This window comes from Carcharhinus amblyrhynchos, chromosome 15, assembly GCF_965287045.1.
Source record: "Carcharhinus amblyrhynchos chromosome 15, sCarAmb.v2.hapA, whole genome shotgun sequence".
NCBI classification, from domain to species: domain Eukaryota; kingdom Metazoa; phylum Chordata; class Chondrichthyes; order Carcharhiniformes; family Carcharhinidae; genus Carcharhinus; species Carcharhinus amblyrhynchos.
Window position 1 is genome coordinate 3191172 of NC_137338.1, and position 21707 is coordinate 3212878.

The 21707-nt window shown below is 47.9% G+C and overlaps 1 protein-coding gene across 14 annotated transcripts in view; it reads right to left on the bottom strand.

Moving 5' to 3' along the window:
* robo2 (roundabout, axon guidance receptor, homolog 2 (Drosophila)) overlaps positions 1-21707 on the bottom strand; it is a 509899-nt gene that overhangs the window by 53857 nt on the left and 434335 nt on the right. For 4 of the 14 annotated variants that reach the window (XM_080203346.1, XM_080203351.1, XM_080203349.1 and 1 more), the window contains 6 exons: positions 20968-21159; positions 18902-18928; positions 13369-13411; positions 10014-10159; positions 4928-5191; positions 2539-2658 (listed from right to left, as the gene is read on the bottom strand). In XM_080203346.1, the coding sequence (XP_080059472.1) occupies positions 2539-2658; positions 4928-5191; positions 10014-10159; positions 13369-13411; positions 18902-18928; positions 20968-21159 (792 nt within the window). The remainder of the gene's footprint in view (positions 1-2538; positions 2659-4927; positions 5192-10013; positions 10160-13368; positions 13412-18901; positions 18929-20967; positions 21160-21707) is intronic. The other 10 variants (XM_080203355.1, XM_080203348.1, XM_080203354.1 and 7 more) reach the window with 4 other exon arrangements.

The window sequence follows — 21707 nt, forward strand, 5'->3', positions numbered from 1 at the left end:
GGAAAAGAGAGAAGGGGGGAGGCACAAAGCCGGGAGGGCTGGGGGCGTGGGGGGGTGGTGAAAAATCCTGCAACCTCTGGAAAGCTGAATGAACATACAGAGAAGCAGTGAGCCAGACAAAAAGCATCTGTGGAGGCAGAGATAGGTTGGTGTCTCAGGCAAGACCGCTTTTGACAAATTGACCCATCCGAAACATTAAGTTGTTTGTTTCCTTTCTGTGCAGATGCTGTCTGAGTGCTTGCAATATTCTCAGGGGCTTTTCTGTTGCACAGTGAACAGATTGAGATGGTCAGGAGGAGAAACTGATGGGAAAACGGGGAATGGTCCAGGTATGAGTGACAATCAGGGGAAGTGGACCGTGAAACTTGTACAGGCTAACTGAAATCATAGAATCCCAACAACGTAGGAGAGGCCATTTGGCCCATCCAGCCTGCACCGTCTGACAGAGTATCTCATGCAGGCCCTCTGCCCTGCCCTATTGCCGTAACACCACACATTTACCATGGCTAATCCATCTAACTATATATATATTATATATATGTATATATATAGACATTAAGGGTCAATTTAGCACAGCCAATTCAATTAACCTACAAATCTTTGCAGTGTGGGAGGAAACCAAAACACCGAGAGGAAACCCACGCAGACATGGGGAGAATGTGCAAACTCTGCACAGACAGTCACCCAAACCGGCAAATGAACCAAGTCCCTGGCGCTGTGAGATGGCAGTGCTAACCACTGTGCCATCGTGCCAACCTGAAGGAAGATATGGTGGGTTTGGGGACAGACGGAGGAGAGGGGGTTGAGGAGTGGTAGGGGTTTTGCCCAGCAGGAATCACCACGTAGGAACACTGTCTTTGCCAGTGCCAGGAATTGGGAAATATTTACCAGCTGTACGCAAATGCTAATTTATATGATAAATGCTGGCACATGTCACAAGATGTTGCGAAACATCCTTTCCTGTTCCAGAGGGTTTTCACTAAATGTGAGGAGAACAAACATTGCTACTTCAGATAATCCTAATGCAGCTACAAAATAAAATGCATGCAGAGTAAAGCTCCCTCTATGCTATCCCGTCAAGCACACCCTGGCAAGGTAAAACAGACATTGCATGCAGAGTAAAGCTCCCTCTACACTGTCCCCACGAAACACTCCCAGGACAGGTACAGCACGGGGTTAGATACAGAGTAAAGCTCCCTCTACACTGTCCCCCATCAAACACTCCCAGGACAGGTACAGCACGGGGTTAGATACAGAGTAAAGCTCCCTCTACACTGTCCCCATCAAACACTCCCAGGACAGGTACAGCACAGGGTTAGATACAGAGTAAAGCTCCCTCTACACTGTCCCCCATCAAACACTCCCAGGACAGGTACAGCACGGGGTTAGATACAGAGTAAAGCTCCCTCTACACTGTCCCCACCAAACACTCCCAGGACAGGTACAGCACGGGGTTAGATACAGAGTAAAGCTCCCTCTACACTGTCCACATCTAACACTCCCAGGACAGGTACAGCACGGGGTTAGATACAGAGTAAAGCTCCCTCTACACTGTCCCCATCAAACTCTCCCAGGACAGGTACAGCACGGGGTTAGATACAGAGTAAAGCTCCCTCTACACTGTCCCCATCAAACTCTCCCAGGACAGGTACAGCACGGGGTTAGATACAGAGTAAAGCTCCCTCTACACTGTCCCCATCAAACACTCCCAGGACAGGTACAGCACGGGGTTAGATACAGAGTAAAGCTCCCTCTACACTGTCCCCATCAAACACTCCCAGGACAGGTACAGCACAGGGCCAGATACAGAGTAAATCTCCCTCTACACTGTCCCCCATCAAACACTCCCAGGACAGGACAGCACGGGGTTAGATACAGAGTAAAGCTCCCTCTACACTGTCCCCATCAAACTCTCCCAGGACAGGACAGCACGGGGTTAGATACAGAGTAAAGCTCCCTCTACACTGTCCCCATCAAACACTCCCAGGACAGGTACAGCACGGGGTTAGATACAGAGTAAAGCTCCCTTTATACTGTCTGTTGAATATTCCGAAGGCAGGTAGGGTCCAGTTTGGAAAGAGATTAAAACTCCCTCTAGTTTATATTCTTGTTACCATGTGTTGTTTACTCATCGCTTCTCACTCTCCTGGATATGTGTCCAATGCCCTGAATTCTGATGCTTATGAGTTATCGTTTTAAAAACATCACTTCTGGAACTGGTTCAATTTGTTTAAACAGTGCGCAGTGAATTTCGCAGGAATGTGATTCGGGGTGTTCCGGGGTGGATACAGGTTAGATCTGCTCCGCACGGAGGACAAATTATGCTGCAAATCAGCGCTGGGCTTTCAAAGCCAGGTTCCTGAACGAAAAATACTTCAAACTTTTCAGCATAACATCTACCCACAGGTCCCACCTCTTGGACAAGATTAGGATAGTGCAGAAGGAATAGTTTGTCATACCTTGGAGCATGCTCAGTAACGCGTTGCCAAACCTGTTCGCGGCAGGGCAGAGGGTATGGTGTTAGTGTCGCAGACAAACCTGAGAGACTTCTTTCAGAGCTGTTGTGGGAGCTGGAGGTGCTGAAGTCCTCAGAATGGTTGTGAGGCATTCTGTTAGACAATCCCTCAGCCAATCGGTAGTCAGGGATGAAAAGCAGGGCTAAAGGTCAAAGGGTAAAAGTCACAGTGGCATCAGGTGTTGAGCACACGGCACAAGCACATGCAAGGACATGCAGTTAATGCAGCTGCTGCGGAGGTTTTGAGGGGAGAAAGAATATAAGATGCTCGCGAGGTTAAAAAGTGAATCTCACCATCGGGTGACCTCTGGTTCAGTCTCATTCAGGCACATTCGAAGGTCATTTCAAAGCACTCAGCATCAAAACTAACTACCCTGTGGAGACCATTCCACCTGCTTCATCACCATCTAGGCAGCTAGAAATCAGGGGAGTCCAATATTTCCCCTTCCATAAACCTAAGGTGATCCAAACTCTGCTGTCCATGTCCTTACTCAGGAGAAGAGTGCCCCTATCACCTCTGTACTCACTGACCTACACCAGAAATGTCTCCATCAGAAAATTCCCAGCCTCAATGCTCCAACCGTTCACACAACGGGATTGCCAACTTTAAGGGCATTCAAATGGTCAGTGGATAGGCATATGGATAACACTGGAATAGTTTAGGTTAGAGGGTCATTAGATTGGTTCCACTGGTCGGCGCAACATCGAGGGCCTGTACTGCGCTGTAATGTTCTATGTTCTCTGTTCCCTCTGGCACTCCACCTCTGTGGAGAGGTGGGGGTGACATTGATGGGGTTACTAGAGAATCCTGCCTCCAGAGAATGATGCTCCACCTCCCGCTGGCGGGAAACACGCAGCTGGGAGACTGGAGAATCTCACCCCTCACCTTTGAGTTCCAATCCATCCATGGCCTCACCCTCACCACCCCCCCCACCACGTTCCTCTTTCTGTAACCTCCTCCCACCCTCCAACCTATTGCGATCTCTGCACTCCAATCCTGGTCTCTTGCGCTTCCCTAATGTTAATCATTCCAGCACAACGAAAACAGAGTGTGCTGGAAAATCTCAGCGGGTCTGACAGCGTCTGTGTGGAGAGAGAATAGAGCCGACGTTTCGAGTCCAGATGACCCTTCATCAGAGCTTAATAATTCCAGCACTGATGTCTGTATCTGACTCTGTAATTCTCTCACTAACTCTCTCTGCCCTTCTCTTCTTCTGGAAGACATTCTGAATCTCCACCGCTCTCTCCCTCTCTCTTCTGTTGTATGAGATGCCTCCTCCTGCGGGCAGGGTTTAGGTCGCCTGGCCAAATACCTCCTGATAGGTCTCGCGATGAATTTTTGTTTCATAATGGTTCTGAGGACTTGGAATGTTAAAGGCGTTATGCAAATGTAAGTAACCCTTAATGGTCTTTGATAAATATCTCACAGTGATTCCACAATCGGAGCTGCAACATTTCAATTTCTCTTTGTCTTTAATTTTAATTCGACATTTAATAGTTACTTTCTGTTAAGATCACCTGGCTTGAACTGTATCACTAAGCTCAATTAACCTGCAAACTGTACACTATAAACCTAGGGTAAGGATAACCCTAATAAATAACTTTGGATAGTAGTGAGATTGGGGGAATGTGGGATTGAGGATATGGAAAGAAGGTGGGATTGAGGGATATAGGAGAGGGTGGGTAGGTGGGATTGAGGGATATGGAGAGAAGGTGGGTACGTGGGATTGAGGGATATGGAGAGGAGGTGGGATTGAGGGATATAGGAGAGGGTGGGCAGGTGGGATTGAGGGATATGGAGAGAAGGTGGATAGGTGGGATTGAGGGATATGGAGAGAAGGTGGGTAGGTGGGATTGAGGGATATAGGGAGAAGGTGGGATTGAGGGGTATGGGAGGGGGGCAGGTGGGATTGAGGGATATGGGAGGGGGGCAGGTGGGATTGAGGGATATGGAGAGAAGGTGGGTAGGTGGGATTGAGGGATATGGGAGGGGGGCAGGTGGGATTGAGGGATATGGGGAGAAGGTGGAATTGAGGGATTTGGGAGGGGGGCAGGTGGGATTGAGGGATATGGGGAGACAGTGGGGGGGTGGGATTGAGGGATATGGGAGAGGGTGGGGAGGTAGGATTGAGGGATACGGGGAGATGGTGGGGAGGTGGGATTGAGGGATATGGGGAGACGGTGGATAGATTAAATTCAGCCAGAAAGCTCATATTCACATGAGAGGATGTTAAAATCCAATTAGAAATCTGTTGAATTGACTGTTTTATTTTCAGTGATATAATACAAAGGTCCCGATGGTGACACTCCCTCTTTAAGGTACAATTAAAGGCATTTAGTTTGTCTGTCAACTGAACCAGTGCGCAGAGCTAGCTTGGGACTTACCTCAGGTGATACCATCCTCTCACTCACCGTTATTAAACTTGCTCTGGTCCGGCAACGAGTAACCACAGCCCGTCAAGTCTGGCTTTGGTTGGATGGAGGCCTTCCACTGGGGGTCGGGGAGATCCACGGCGAGCTCTTGGATGCTGCTGGAGTGCAGGAGTTGGGTGGTGGCGTACGGCGTAGCCTGGGTGATCTGACCCGGGCTGTTGAAGCTGGTCTTGGTGGTGACGTCGATGCTACTGTAAATGGCACTGTCGGAGAGCATGGTACCTGACTTCTCCCCCTGGCCTGCTGCGTGGGGCATCAGGGCACAGGGAGGGGATGGGGTGGGAGAGAAGAGAAGGAGAGACAGAGGGAGACAGAGAGAAATGTGAAGCTGGTCAGTGACCTGTTGGAAAGAGTATAGACAAACACATATTCAACTCAAAAAATCACCGTGTCACCCTGCACTAACGTGTCACTGGGACAGATGCAGTCCTTGAACCAGCTGTGGGGAGATGATATACGGGTACTGCCCTGTGGGACCCATAAGACCATATGACTTGGGGGCAGAATTAGGCCACTCAGCCCATCGAGTCTGCTCCGCCGTTCAATCATGGCTGATATTTTTCTCATCCCCATTCTCCTGCCTTTCCCCATAACCCCTAATCCTCTTATTAATCAAGAACCTCTCTATCTCTATCTTAAAGACACTCAATAACCTGGCCTCCACAGCGTTCTGTGGCAAAGAGTTCCATAGATTCACCACTCCCTGGCTGAAGGAACTTCTCTCTTCTCTGTTTTAAAGGATCGTCCCTTTAGCCGGAGGTTGTGCCCTCTGGTTCTAGTTTTTCCTACGAGTGGATACATCCTCTCCATGCCCACTCTATCCAGGTCTTGCGGTATCCTGTAAATTTCAATAAGGTCCCCCCTCATCCTTCAAAACTCCAAAGACTGCAAAACCAGAGTCCTCAACCTCATACAACAAGCTCGTCATCCAAGGGATCATTCTTGTGAATCTCCTCTGGACTATTTGTATCCATCTGTTTATGCTGAGTGCCTTTCACAATCGACAGAATAATTATAGAATCATAGAACCCCAACAATGCAGAATGAGACTGTTTGGCCCATTGCGTCTGCACCAACCACAATCCCATCCAACCCCTATCCCCAAAGCCCATGTATTTACTATGCTGGTCCCGAGACAGTAAGGGGCAATTTAGCATGGGCAATCCACCTACCCCGCACATCTTAGGACCATGGGAGGAAACCGGGGTACCCGGAGGAAATCCACGCAGACATGGGGAGAGACGGCACAGTGGCACAGTGATTAGCACTGCTGCCTCACATCACCATGGATTCGAGTTCAATTCTGGCCTTGGATCACCGTTTGTGTGGAGTTTGCGCTCAGACAGTGATCCAAGGCCAGAATTGAACCCGAGTTTCCTCCGGGTTCCTCTGGGTGCTCTGATTTCCTCCCACAGTCTGAAAGGCAAGCTGGTTTGATGCATTGACCATGCTAAATTCTCCCTCAGTGTACCCGAACAGGCGCTGGAATGTGGCGACTAGGGGATTTTGACAGTAACTTCATTGCAGTGTTCATGTGAGTCTAACTTGTGACACTAGATTAAAAATATTTCTAGCAAAGCTGGGATATTTTACCCTGTTAAAGCACTATATCAATCTAACTGTGTACTCAGCACAGAAACGCCACACTCTGAATGTACAGAAATGTCTTCTGATGCATTGCAGGAGCATTAAAGACAGTTAAATATTGGACATCCCATTTATCTGGAGCACCGGCTCAGAGGGTGCTGGGAGCAAACTCAAATGCCACGTGCAAGAGATGATTGGATAAGTCCTTATTAAAGGAAATACTAAATAAAAGGAAACATTTACAGGGCAATGGGAAAAGAGTGGGAGATGTGAAACTAATTGGGTAACTCTATCAAAGGGCCAGCCTGATTGTAACGGGACAATCAGTATATCTACATTCCTCCAGCCAGCTCAAGTCTGATCTGTAATTCAACAAGATTATTGTGATTTTCCCCAACCCCACCCTCCATAGAATCTGTAGAGTGCAGAAGGGGGCCACTTGGCCATTGAGTCTGCACTAATTCACTGTAATAGCACCCCCCTCCTCCTGCCCATTCCCATAACCCAGCGATTTAGCACGGTCAATCCACCAAACCTGCACATCTTTGGAGTGTGGGAGTCAACCGGAGCATCCGGAGGAAACCCATGGGGAGAACATGTAAACTCCTCACAGATAGTCACCCGAGACTGGAATCGAACAGGGTTCCATACGGCAGAAGGAACATTCCAGGGTGGGGGTTGAACAAGGCTGTTATTAAACTGAGAGATTTCTTCATTCTGCAATTTTAGCCCCTTATCTCCTATTTATTGATACGCCTACATACAACACTCCTCTGAATACTGCTCCCTTGTTCAGTTCCTCTACCCATCCCACTGGCTAGCTTTCTTTCATCCACTCTCAATTCATTTCACCATCTCCCTCTCAAACTCTTACGATCCCTGTAATTGTGAAATCACTCCTCCCTCCCTTGTGTTTTTCTCCCCTCGTCTTTCCCACAATTAATTTATCCTCAATACCCAAGCTTCATGTTGTCTATCTATTGGCTCTCAATTCACTTCCTGCTCATAAGATAAGTTCATAAGATACAGGAGCAGAATTAGGCCATTTGGCCCATCGAGTCCGCTCTGCCATTCGATCATGGCTGATGTGCTTCTCATCCCCATTTTCCTGCCTTCTCCCCATAACCCTTCAGCCCATTACCAATTAAAAACCTGTTCAACTCCTCCTTAAATTTACTCGTTATCTCAGCATTCACTGCACTTTGGGGAATTCCACAGATTCACAATCCTTTGGGAGAAGTAGTTTCTCCTCAACTCTGTTTTAAATTTGCTACCCCTTATCCTCAGACTATCACCTCTTGTCCCAGAATGTCCCACAAGAGGAAGCATCCGCTCCATGTCAATTTTATCCACACCTTTTATCATCTTGTAGACCTCAATCTGATCTCCCCTCATTCTTCTAAATTCCAGAGAGTGTCGGCCTAAACTGTTCAACCTCCATATGACAAACCCCCCCATCTCTGGAATCAATCCCGTGAATCTCTTACGTTCTTCACCTTGCCTGCTGTCTTGTCCTAAGGTTTTTTACCACGATAAATTAAAATCATAGTGGTGGGGAGAACGGTGGGGGAATTAACAAAATTATTCATCTCATGTTTCAGGATTTGATCTGCCACTTCTTCGATTTTTATTTTCCATTTCAGCCAGTCACAGAGCTGTGAACGTCGGCACACAGCTAATGCTGCACTCCCCCAACCAAACTCTCTCACAAGATGGCCATATCTTGGCTGCCATAATGGATCCCCTCTCCACCCCACCCAAAGCTAGGTGACTCCTGTCTGCACCATACTCTGGAGCAGTGCATCCCAGATCCGAATCCCACTTTCCCTCCGCCTTTTCCCTGTGACCCTGCAGTTGTGCTTTTCACTCCAAGTGTATATCCAATTGCCTTTTGAAAGGGAAACTTCCTCCACCACGTTTCCAACTCTTCCAGATCCAAGGAACTTGCTGTGTAAAACAAAAAATCTTCCTGGCGTCATCGCTTGTTCATTTGCCTCTCCACAGAATCCCTACTATGCAGAGGGAAGCCATTCGGCCCATTGAGTCTGCACTGACTCTCCGAAAGAGCATTTTACCCAGGCCCCATTCCTATAACCCTGTACGTTTACCAGAGTTAATCCCACTAACCTACACATCTTTGGACTGTAGGAGGAAACTGGAGCACCTGGACAAAATCCACACAGACACAGGGAGAATGTGCAAATTCCACACAGACAGTGACCCAAGCCGGGAATTGAACCTGGGTCCCTGGCGCTGTGAGGCAGCACTGCTAATCACTGTGCCATTGTCCCACCCTTAAAGCAGCGCCTCCAGTGGCAACAGCTTCTCTCGATCTCCTCTATCCAGACCCCTCATGCTTTTGAACACTTCCATCAGATCTCCTCTCAAGCTACTCTTCTCGATGAAGGATCCCAGCTTCACTAATCTATCTACATAACTGAAAGTCTCTCCGCCCCAGAAACAGTCTCATGGAGCCTTCCCGAACCCTCTCCACATTGTGGCTAAATTCGCCCTGAGTCGGAGAGTCTGGTTTATGGTAAATTGGTAAAAGAAGCAGAGGCTGGCTAAGGAAATGATCTTACTGAATGGTGGAGCAGGTTGGAGGGGCCAGATGGCCTACTCCTGTTGTTTTTATGTAACCACTCTCCCCTCCCACCCCTGGAAGGTAATTTTGCTGTACTTTGAAGGAATTTTGCCAGTGTCCACTGCACGGACAGGCAGTCTGTTCAAAGCCCATTCTCTGGGTAAAGGCCGAAATCCTGACATCTAACCTCACCCTGGCCTTACACAACCCAAACTCATGATACCTGATCTTCTCTCACCTGCTTAATTCGGTACAATCTGTCAACTTGAAAATAAACTATCCCCTTTATCATTTGATGCTGCACCGTCAGGTCAAGGGGCAGCACGGTGGCACAGTGGTTAGCACCGCTGCCTCACAGCGCCAGGGACCCGGGTTCGATTCCCAGCCTGGGTCACTGTCTGTGTGGAGTTTGCACATTCTCCCCGTGTCTGCACGGGTTTCCTCCGGGTGCTCCGGTTTCCTCCCACAGTCCAAAGATCATGCTAAATTGACCATTAGGGTTGTGGGATGCGTAGGTTAGAGGGATAAGCGGGATAACTACATGGGATGCAGGGCAGGGCCTGGGTGGGATTGCTGTCAGCGCAGACTCGATGAGCTGAGTGGCTTCCTTCTGCACTGTAGGATTTCAATGATTTCTAAGTCCGATCTCAAGATAGAGTCCCATCTTTTTAAACCCATTTCAATGTCTAAATGCCCAGTTCAACCTCTGCAACCTCTGCTGTTGTATACCTGCGCACGAACCAAGTATCTTCATAACTGAGCCTGACGATCAGAACATTTTCCTCTCCCGCTGATTACCCAAAGGAAAGTTCTTGTTTTCCACACATCTGGCATTCCCTGATAAGCACCGCAGCCAGTCAGCAAGCAGCACAGACCCGTCTCCAAATGACTCACCGGCTCGATTGAAGTTCCCCATTCCTCCGAGGTCTCCGAGGTCGGTGGGTCCGTTGCTGCTCCCGTTTACGGGCAGGCTGGTAGCAGGCCAGGAATCCGCCAGCCATGGATAACTGGTCTCACCCGGATTTAACAGGCCCGGTCTGCTGCAATTTGAGAAGCAGGCAAATTGACGGAAAAAAATATTTTCAATAACATTTTTCAACCTCTCAGCCTGTTGGGGGCATCATTTGGCCACTTAAAAATATGGCTACAAGTCAAAGACTGTCATTCTTGATGAAGGCTTCCACCTCTTAACAAATTCCACTTGCACGCCCTAAAGGTCAGAGTGCTGCCCCTTTTAATGTCCCAATCACCCTAACTTTTCAACTAGGTCCTAACGCTGGGAATGGCTCATCCATAAGACTGAGATCAAGACAAACTGTGGTCCTGAATTGTTTATCACCCCAACATTGGTGTCCGGCTCTGAGATTCTGGTGTTCCCTCTCTTTCTTCTTTTAAGATGTTCCTTAAAATCAATCTTTCTAACCAAGCTTTTTCAGACCTTTTTTTCAATTCATTTGTGGGGCATGGGCGTTGCCGACTAGCCAGAATTTATTGCCCATCCCTTGTTGCCTGGAGGGCAGCTGAGAGTCAACCACATTGCTGTGGCTCTGGATTCACAGGTAGGCCAGACCGGGTAAGGACGGCAGATTTCCTTCCCTAAAGGGCATTAGTGAACCAGACGGGTTTTTCCAACAATCGACAATGGTTTCATGATCATCAGTAGATTTAATTCTAGATTTTTTTGAGTGAATTCAAATTCCACCAGCTGCTGCTGTGGGATTCAAATCCTGGTCCCCAGAACATTAGCTGAGTTTCTGGATTAATAGTCTGGTGATAATACCGAGTGGTATTATTGCTAGACTTACTATTCATCCAGAAACTCAGCTAATGTTCTGGGGATCCAAGTTTGAACATCCTTGAATATCTTCTTGTGTGGCATGGGGGTCCATGTTTATTTGGCAATGGACATGGGAAGCAGCTTGGATATTTTGCCTGGTTAAAGGTTCTATACATGCGTAAATTCTTACTGTTATCATCCTACAGTCAGCATGCAACACCCAATATGATTTGAAGGATAATGGCCACTGTTCAAAATGATTGGGACTGTATTGAATTATTGCATGTTGAGAGTTGGAGCAGGTTGCAAAGGTGAAGAGTTCCAGCCACCATTTCATGAGAGGGACAACTCTCCAAGTTAATCCCCCATCTCTCTCCCTCTTCCCAGTTGCCTCTGTTGGTGGTTTAAGCATTCGGGAATGGAATGTCCCAGGATCAGCCTCTTGTCACATTCAATGCTCAATTTTGTTTACATATTTGTTTACGGAATGTGAGTACCACTGGTTAGGCCAACAGTTGTTGACACCCCTCATTGCCCTTGGAAAGTGGTGCTGCGCTGCTGCAGTCCCTGTGGTGTAGGTACACCCATTGTGCTGTTAGGAAGGAAGTTCCAGTGGACCCTATGACAGTGAAGGAATGGTGGTATATTTCCAAGTCAGGACAGTGAGTGGCTTGGAGTAGAACTTGCAGTTGATGGTGTTTCCATGTATCTGCTGCCTTTGACCTTCTAGGTTGTGAGTTTAGCAACTATTGTCAAAGGAGCCTTGGTGAGTTGCTGCAGTGCATCTTGTAGATGCCGCAAGGGCCGGGGGGTGGTGGTGGTGGGGTGGCAGGGTCGGGGTGGTAGTGAATATTGAAGGTAGATGCCAATCAAGCGGGGCTGTTTTGTCCTGGATGGTGTCGAGCTTCTTGAGTGTTGTTGGAACTGCAGCCATCCAGGCAAGTGGGGAGTATTCCATCACACTCCTGACTTGTGTCCTTGTAGATGGTGGACAGGCTTCAGGGAGTCAGGAGGCAAGTCATTCAGCACACAAATCCCCGCCTCTGCCTTTCTCTTGCAGCAAAGTAAAAAGTCTGACAACCACAGTGTTTATATGGCTGGGTCCCAGTTCAGTTTCTGGTCAATGGTAACCCGCCTCAGGAGGTTGTCAGTGAGGGATTTGGCTATGATAATGCTAGTGAATGTCAAGGGGAGATGGTCATTGCCCGGCAGTTGTGTGGCACAAACACTTATCAGCCCGAACCTGAATATTGTGCAAATCTTGTGCATTTAGAGATGAATGACTTCAGTAACTGAAGAATGGTGCTGAACTTTGTGCAAACATCAGCAAACATACCTCACTCACAATTCTGACTTGGATATATCTCAGCATTCCTTTGCAGGATAAAACTCCTGGAACTCCCTCCCTAACAGCACTGTGGGTGTGCCTACACAGTATGGACTGCAGCGATTCAAGAAGGCGGTTCACCACCACCTCTCAAGGGCAGGTTGGGATGGACAATAAATATTGGCCTTGCCAGCGACGGCACATCCGATGAGTGAATATATTTTAGAAAAGGACATGACGATGGGGAGATGGCTGCTGTGTTGAGTTGCGTTTTGTAGAGTGTCAGAGGTGGAGCAGTCAGCCAGTTCCTTTGTCGGTCTTTGAGACAGTCTCTGGGAATCCCTTCATCAATCTGAATTCAACGTATGGCAATTGCATACAAACATTTTCCAACCAATTCATCATCTATGAGTCAGTAACTCTGTGATCGATTCAGTGTGATTGGGGAGTCAAAGCAATTTGGAGGCAGCCAATGTGAAGTGGCAACCTCAAGCATCTTCGTTTACTAATGTCTAATTAATGCAGCTAACATCTATCCAACAAATCAACACCAGCTTTGGCTGAAATGTCTTTCCTGACATATGGAAGGTATTAAACAGCTCGTACAGTTTGGCCTAGTCCCTCCAAGACACACCTTCCGCAAATTTTAACTGTTTTCCAAACACAATGGAAACTCACTCCTTTCAAAATTTTCTCTCTATTTCACTCCACACTCTGCCTGGGAAACAGGCTCCTTCAGGTGGTCTCCCCATGGGTGTGGGCAAAGTCAGGCTAGATTACTTCATTGGAATGTGTGACACTACAGCCAGGATTAATCCTATTACTCTGTCACTGTATCACTGAGTGAACTCTTGATAGTGCAACCCTCTCAGTGTGTGAGTGACTGACCCCTCGATAGTGTCACTGACTGACCCCTCGATAGTGTCACTGACTGACCCCTCGATAGTGTCACTGACTGACCCCTCGATAGTGTCACTGACTGACCCCTCAATAGTGTCACTGACTGACCCCTCAATAGTGTCACTGACTGACTGACACCACTGTTTCACAACGCAATAGTAGATGTTGCTGACCACTTGCCCATTTGGACACGATACTCTAGTATGTATTGAAACAACTGAGATCTTTGTATTGGATAATCTTACCTTCCATTACTCATGATTCCTCCATCCACGCGTTGGAAGGTTACTGCATTTTTACCACAGGATGGAAGAAGAAACAGAGAAAAAGAGATGGACATTTAGTTAAAGAATCTTCCAGCTTGTCTTGTCACCTAGAGAGTAAGGCCAGTATTACAAGCACCTTTAGCCTTCCCCTATACCATTCATCACTTTGAAAATAAGATTCTCTAGCATGTGCCTGTGTTAAAATTAAATTTACTATTTTCTCTACCTGTATAAAGATCCCTCTAAAACACCAAGGGGATGGTAATCCCCAATATTCTGTTGGTAATCATTGATCAGAATGTCAGGGAACCATGAGGACACCAGCTACTTTTTCAAAATTGTGCCATGAGGTGTCGGGACATGCCCTAACAAGCAGGCAGCATGTTAGTTCATTCAGGGGACGGTAGTTCATACAGCGTGGCACTCTCTCAGTGTTGCACTGTAGGATCAGCCTGTGTTAGGCACTAAATTGACTGTGGTAGGACTCAAATCTACAACCCTCTGACCGAGAGATGGAGCAGGGAAGCTAACCAAACCAAGCTGATGTGTGAAGTCCGAGCACAAAGAGTCCAGATTGACCCTCAACTGCTGTAGCGAGGGTGTGCTGCACTGTCAGAGGTGCCGTATTTCAGATGAGACGTTAAACTGTGCCCGAGTCTGCTCTGTTAGGTGAACGTGAAAGATATCCTGGTTCTACTGGAAGAAGATTTGAGGAGGGCGTGGGGGTTAATCCCCCCCGTGTCCTAGTCAATATCAATAAACCTACACCAGAAAAGTATAGATTATCTGCTCTTCGTTGCATTGCTGTTTGTAGGTGCTTGCTTCGCACAATTTGGCTGATGGGTTTTTGACATTGCAACAATATCATTGAGTCATAGAGCAGTACAGCAAAGGAAAGGCCCTCTGGCCCATCAAATCTGCACCGACAATAACTACCACTAAAGTTGCGCAAATCCCATTTTCCAGCATTTGTCCCATATCCTTGAACTTTATGATATTTCAAGTGCTCATCCAAATATGTTTTGAAAGGTTGTAAGGTTTCCAGCCTCTACTACCTTCCCAGGCAGCGCGTTCCAGATTCCCACCATCGTCTGTGTCAAAAGGTTTTTTCCTCAAATTCTCTCTAAATCTCCTGCCCCTCACCCTAAAATCCTGCCCCCTTGTGATTAACCCCTCAACCAAGGGGAACAGCTGCTTCCTGTCCACCCTATCCATACACCTCAGTGTCTCACATCTCAATCATGTCCCCCCCCTCGAGCCTTCCTCGCTCTAAAGAACACAATCCAAGCCTATCTGGTCTCTCCTTATCGCTCAGATGAAATAATGAGGGGCATAGATCAGCGAGATAGTCAACATCTTTTCCCAAAGGTAGGGGAGTCTAAAACTAGAGGGCACAGGTTTAAGGTGAGAGGGGAGAGATGCAAATGTGTCCAGAGGGGCAATTTTTTCACACAGAGGGTGGAGAGTATCTGGAACAAGCTGCCAGGGGCAGTAGTAGAGGCGGGTACAATTTTGTCATTTCAAAGCTTTTAGACAGTTACATGGGTACGATGGGTATAGAGGGATAAGGACCAAACATGGGCAACTGGGACTAGCTTAGTGGTAAAAAAAAGGCGGCACAAGCAAGTGGGGCCGAAGGGTCTGTTTCCATGCTGTAAACCTCAACGACTCTATAAATGCTCCATCCCAGCAACATCCTGGTGAACCCCCTCTGTACCCCCTCTCGTGCAATGAGCACACTTTATAAAGACCGTTTTGGTTACAAAGTACTTTGGGACATCTGGAGGTCTTGCGGAGCAGTATCGAAAGTCCTCTTTATCAAGTTTAAGATCATCACGTATTTTCTTAAAATACTTGAGTGCCTTGGTGTATCAGGTGGGTCTGTCAAGCTGTAATTTACGGTAATGTGTGGTGATTTTGGTGTAACAACACTGTGCCAATGCTAAAACAAGGCTCACAGCAGCCTCTCTGTCTAATTTAGATCATGCAATTATACATCAGAAGAGGGAGCTATCCTTTGCCTGCTGTGCTGCACACATTGACATGTGCCAGAGTTTAGAAAGCTGTATGAGGGCTGAGGACCTTTGATGCTTAACAAATGCCCAGCACCCACACTGGACACAAGAAAGTATCTGTGGATTGAGTTGGTTGTTTGAAGTTCATTATTTCCTCCGATTTCTTTCTCCCACGTGTATTTACACAGCTTCACCTGAAACAGATCCATACTGTTCACCTCCTCCGCTCCTTGGCAGTGAGTTCCACACACTCCCACCACACTTTTGAGTAAAGAGGATTCTCCTGAGTTCCCAATTCGATTAATCATCTATTGTCTCATTGACCTCAACTATCGTCACAAAGAGCAAAGGAAGGAGAGGGGCTGTGATAATGACAGGGATAAAGTTTAATACCACTGCACAAACCTGGTGATTAAAACATCACAGATTCTGAAAGGCGTCCAGGGGGGAGAGATAGGCTGCTGAGATTAGATACAGAGTAAAGCTCCCTCTACACTGTCCTCCATCAAACACTCCCAGGACAGTTACAGCACACGGTTAGATACAGAGTAAAGCTCCCTCTACACTGTCCCCCCATCAAACACTCCCAGGACAGGTACAGCACGGGGTTAGATACAGAGTAAAGCTCCCTCTACACTGTCCTCCATCAAACACTCCCAGGACAGGTACAGCACGGGGTTAGATACAGAGTAAAGCTCCCTCTACACTGTCCCCATCAAACACTCCCAGGACAGGTACAGCACGGGGTTAGATACAGAGTAAAGCTCCCTCTACACTGTCCCCATCAAACACTCCCAGGACAGGTACAGCACGGGGTTAGATACAGAGTAAAGCTCCCTCTACACTGTCCCCATCAAACACTCCCATATCAGATTGTATCCTGTGATTGTTGAGAAACTCCTAAAAAAAATTGCAATATTTGTTTGCAAATGACATTGATTTAAATTCTGTTTTAACGAAGGGGGAATTGTAGTTTCTATCTGCCTTATCTACAACTGGGACATTGTTTCCTTTTGACAAAAGCCTAGAACAGGCTGAAGAGATTCACCTTCTCCTGTTTTAGATTATTGTTAACTCATGTTCAGAAGCCAACGACTCAGTTCACAGCTGGTCACTGTCTTCCAGTCACAAACACACTGGTGGGCATCAAACACTGCACATAGCCAGCTCTTCAAAGACATCTTCTTGTGTTAAAAACACTGTTTGCACCCTTTGGAGCAAGAGGGAGAAATACTCCTACATTTTCCCATGTCCTGAGCTGTCAGCTAAATCAGATCTGTGGATTCATTTATTGAGCATGAGGCTGAGAGAGAGATAAGGGAGGCAGTGTGGAAAAAGGCATCAGATCTCCACAGGAGCCTGTGAGTAATCATTTACAATTAGTTTAGGGAAAGATTGGGAGTGCGCTTGCTGGCACGTGAAGCAGCTCTCTTTGTTTTCTGAAGCTATTTTAGTGTCGGTCCAGGTGAACGGAAGAACAGGCAGCAAACGCTCGAGTCTGCTCTGCCCCTCGAGTGGATTGTGGCTAATCTAAATGTTAACTCAGTTTTATCGGACACGTTCTTTAACATCTTTACTCAACCACACAAAGAAACTGTGATCAATCTTCGTTTTGAAAACTACGCCTAAACTCCAGCCAGTCACGGTCTCCTGAGGGTTTGAGTCAGTCCCGGATTTTTATTATCCTTTCTCTGAAGACACTGATTTCTAATTTCACTCTTGGAAAGGCTTAACTCGAATTTTACGGTTCTGCCTCCTCCTTGTGGACTCTACCAGGACACGGACACGATTCCCCTTCCCTTCAGATGCACCTGAGAGGACAGATAGGGCCTTAGTTCAACATCTCATCTGAAAGACGGCACCTTAAAGAGTGTTAACAATACAGAAGCAGGCCATTCGGCCCAACAGATCCATATTGATGTTCGTGCTCCCACCCTCCATCATCTCATTCTATCAGCAGATCCTTCTATTCCTTTCTCTCTCATTTGTTTAGCTTTAATGACATCCATTCTGTTCACCCCAGCCAATCCCTGCAGTGGTGAGTTCCACAGTCTCACCACTCTCTGGGCAAAGTAGCTTTGATGTGGAGATGCCGGCGTTGGACTGGGGTAAACACAGTAAGAAGTCTGACAACACCAGGTTTAAGTCCAACCGATTTATTTGATAGTGAGCTCACAAGCTTTCGAGGTTTCCCTCTTCATCAGGTGAATGGAGAGTTCTGGCCTCAGACAGAGCAGATAAAGCACAGACAGTTTACAGATTACTGATTAGAATGCGAATCTTTACACCTAACCTGCTGTTCAAGCCTTAAAGTGGCCAACAATGTGAGTGGAAGGAGCACTGATCACAGGTTACAGAGATGTGTATTGTCTCCAGACAGCACAGTGAGTGAGGTTTTGCAAACCCAGGCAAGTCATGGGGGTTACAGATAGTGCGACATCTTGGGTCATCTTGGGTTCATGTCTCACTATCTGTAACCCCCGTGACTTGCCTGGGTTTGCAAAACCTCACTTACTGTACTGTCTGGAGACAATACACATCTCTTTAAACTGTGATCAGTGCTCCTTCCACTCACATTGCCGGCCACTTTAAGACTTGAACAGCAGGTTAGGTGTAAAGATTCGCATTCTAATCAGTAATCTGTAAACTGTCTGTGCTTTATATGCTCTGTCTGAGGCCAGAACTCTCCATTCACCTGACAAAGAGGGAAACCTCGAAAGCTTGAGAGTTTACTATCAAATAAATCGGTTGGACTTAAACCCGGTGTTGTCAGACTTCTTACTGAAGTAGCTTCATGAGAATTTCCCTCGGGATTCATCTCCTCTGACAGTACAGCACTCCCTCAGTCCCACTGAAGTCAGAGAACCAGGCTCGAGGGGCCTGATGGTCTCCAGCATTTCCTATCAATTCAATCGATGAGGCCTTGGGAGTGACACTTCAAAGCTCCATCAACTTTGCATCGACCAAGTGGCTCTCCATTTCCTGCAGAGCCGTTTGCTTTTCGCTCAGCTTGGCTGTGGGTCTGGATTTGTGCTCCTGCACTGCTCTCGATTCAGGAGACGTCACACTCACCTCACCACAAGGTATCCCACTCTGGACTCCCCTCCACCAACCCCCATCAACATAGGCAGGGGCTTAGCAGCATGACTGTTCAATATCCGACTCCCTAAGTTAGAGCTCAACAAAAAGGAACCACTGACATGTGAGCGGAGTACTGTGGTCCAATGGTGTGGTCACTTTCTTTGCCACCACACCTCCCTCCCCTTCCCCCATCACCCCCACCTCCACTCCAACCCCCACCTTCCCCCTAACTGGGTGACAGGATGGTCCCCTCCCCCCAGATAACGGGAGGAGTGCAGAAGACGAAGGTGACAGGAGCATGCGGGGGTGGGGGTGGGGGTGGGGGGGGTGGGGGTGGGGGTGGGGGGGGAATGCAATCCGTTTGTTATCTCATTCCGTTACGACGGCATGCAAGAGACGGACAAACGGAGAAGTACCTGCCGGGGTGAAGGTGAAAGACTGAACTGCAATAAAGAACAAAAAGAAGAACAGAGAAAGTTTGTGAGTCACAGACCAAAAAAAAAAATTAGGAGAAGCAACCAATCTCCAGGCACTAACTCCCGCAGGCACCCTCTTATTGGTGGCGGGTTTCCAGCAGTTATCCAATCGTTAGCAAGTCGTGGAGAGAAGCAAACAGTCAAACCAATCAGAAGTGAGAGTGAGGGGAGTCTGCAATTGACAAAGTCAGAGTGAAGAGTAAGTTGAGAGACAGAGAAAGTGGGGGTAAGCGCCCTATCATTCATTCGTTCAGCCAGCCTGGTGGACTTTCCATTCTGGAAGGGCCTCAGTGAAGGTCGGCCAAATAACACAGGCCCCAGGGCAAAGAGGGGACTCATCTGCCTGCGGGAACTGAACTCAGCCATTCCTTCCCCATCGTTTCACTTCTTCTATCGCAAAGCCATCTTCAAATCAGCAGCATTCTTCACCTGGTTTATCACACTGACTGGTAAATGGGATTGTGACAGCTAAATCACAGCACATACATTGCAAAGCGAGCACACTAACCCTCAGTATTGAACACCCGAATCCTGTTCCAGCCTACCGTTTGTATCTGCTTTCCAAAACAGGCAGCCGCAATCAAAGCCAACCCACCATCTACAAGGCACAAGTCAGGGGTGTGATGGAATACTCCCTGCTTGCCTGGATGGGTGCAGCTCCAACAACACTCAAGAAGCTCAACACCATCTAGGACAAAGTAGCCCCATTTGAGTAGCACCCCATCCACAATCTTCAACATTCACTCCCTCCACCACCGATGTACAGTGGCATCAGTGGGCACCATCTACAAGATGCACTGCAGCAAGTCACCAAGGCTCCTTCAGCAGCATCTTCCAAACTCAAGGACAAGGGCAGCAGATGTCCTGAAACACCACCACCTGTGAGTTCCCCTCGCACCATCTCCATTTGGAACCATATCTCTATTCCCTTCACTGTTGCTGGATCAAAATCTGGGAACTCCCTCCCTAACAGCGCTGTTCCATTTTCCTGTATCAACTTTCTCATGGACTGCTGTACCTTCTCTCCTGTGGGCACTCACTTTCAATGGGTTACTGCTCCATAAATGTTCGGCCCACCCAACAAGATCTTTGTCCTGTTTGAACCGCACCCTACCCCCCACTCAACCCCAGCACCCACCGGCCCAGCCCAGAACCTCCACTTAGGGCCACTCTTCGTGTGAGAGGCGAGAGTTTGGGAGCTCATTTTACCACAGAGCTGGAAATCCGATCCTGTCCACAGATGGTGTTGGCATTTACCAATGACTGGGTTCAGGAATGTGGCTGATCTCACCCCTCCCTCCTTCCTATCCTCACGTTTCTCAAACCGACTGTAACATTGCCATGGAGACCCAACTGTCAACTCAACACAGATCAGGGATTAAACTGTACAACAACAATCGCAACTCACTGACTGGTCTGTAAGTGGTTTAACATCACCCACATCTAAATGGAGCCATGTTCCTTCTGCTCCCATAGTCTGGTAATGCGTTCCTCTGTTCCTGAACCTTTGTCAGGGGTGAAGGAAGATATTGCTTGTATGGATTCAGTACAGGATTGGAGAAGGAAGCCTGCTTTCCAAAGGCTAAGAGCAAATTTGCACATGTGCAACTTAGTTGGTTTGAGCAGATACAGGGATGGCTTGGCTCTGTATGATGTGGAAGTAGAACTCACTTCCTCCTCCCTTTTTTGGGTAGCTGCTGTCGCTCACCCTCCTCATCCCGCTTCCATTCCCCTTGCCAAGTGGAACATGGCCAATTTAACCTGAAAGGGGCAATTAATGTGCAATAGAACTGACCAGGGGAAGTATCCTGAGGCAGAAATGGGATGGCAGACTTGCCAGAGCCTGCTGGGTGGCTGCTCACTCTCAGCCGTTTCACATTCCTCAATGACCTTCCTCAAAAGCAAGGACCCAACTTTCCCCTGGGCGACGGCAGTTGGGGGGGGGGGGTGGTCACTCGGCATTTCTCCCCTGTGGCCTCTCCCCCCTCCCCCCGCACTCCACTCACCTGCGTAGTTGCTAAGTCCCTTCCTCTTCTTCCTCCGCCAGTACAGCCAGATGCTGAAGCCCATCAGGATGACCCAGCAGGCACCCCCGATGCCCGCGATGAAGGCTGGCTGCTTTACCACATCCGTGATCTGCTCTGTGATGCTGTTGTTGCTGCCAGGGCCGGTCATGAAGATGTCATCATCGCGACCCCCTGCGGGAAGTACATCGCCATTCCTTTACCAGCCATCTTCCATCAGGAATTTCAAAAATAAATGCTACGAGTTCCCCCTTTCATAGAATCATCGAGTCCCTACAGTGCAGGAGGAGGCTACTCAGCCCATCGAGCCTGCACTGATAACGATCCCACCCAGGGCCTACTCCTGTAACCCCACATATTTACCCTGCCAATCCCTCAACACCAGGGTCAATTTAGCATGGCCAATGAACCTAACCCACACATCTTTGGACGCTGGAAGAATTTAGCATATCCAATTTAGCATGGCCAATCCACCTAACCCACACATCTTTGGAGTGTGGGAGGAAACCAGAGCTCCCAGAAGAAACCCAGGCAGACACGGGGAGAATGTGCAAACTCCACACAGACAGTGACTCAAGCTGGGAATTGAACCTGGGACCCTGGCACTGTGAGATGGCAGCACTAACCACTGTGCCATCATGCTGCCCCAGGCCTTGTATAGCCCTGTGCAGTGATAAGATTCCAAAACCTATCTTTTATGATATTTATACGTTTACTATAAC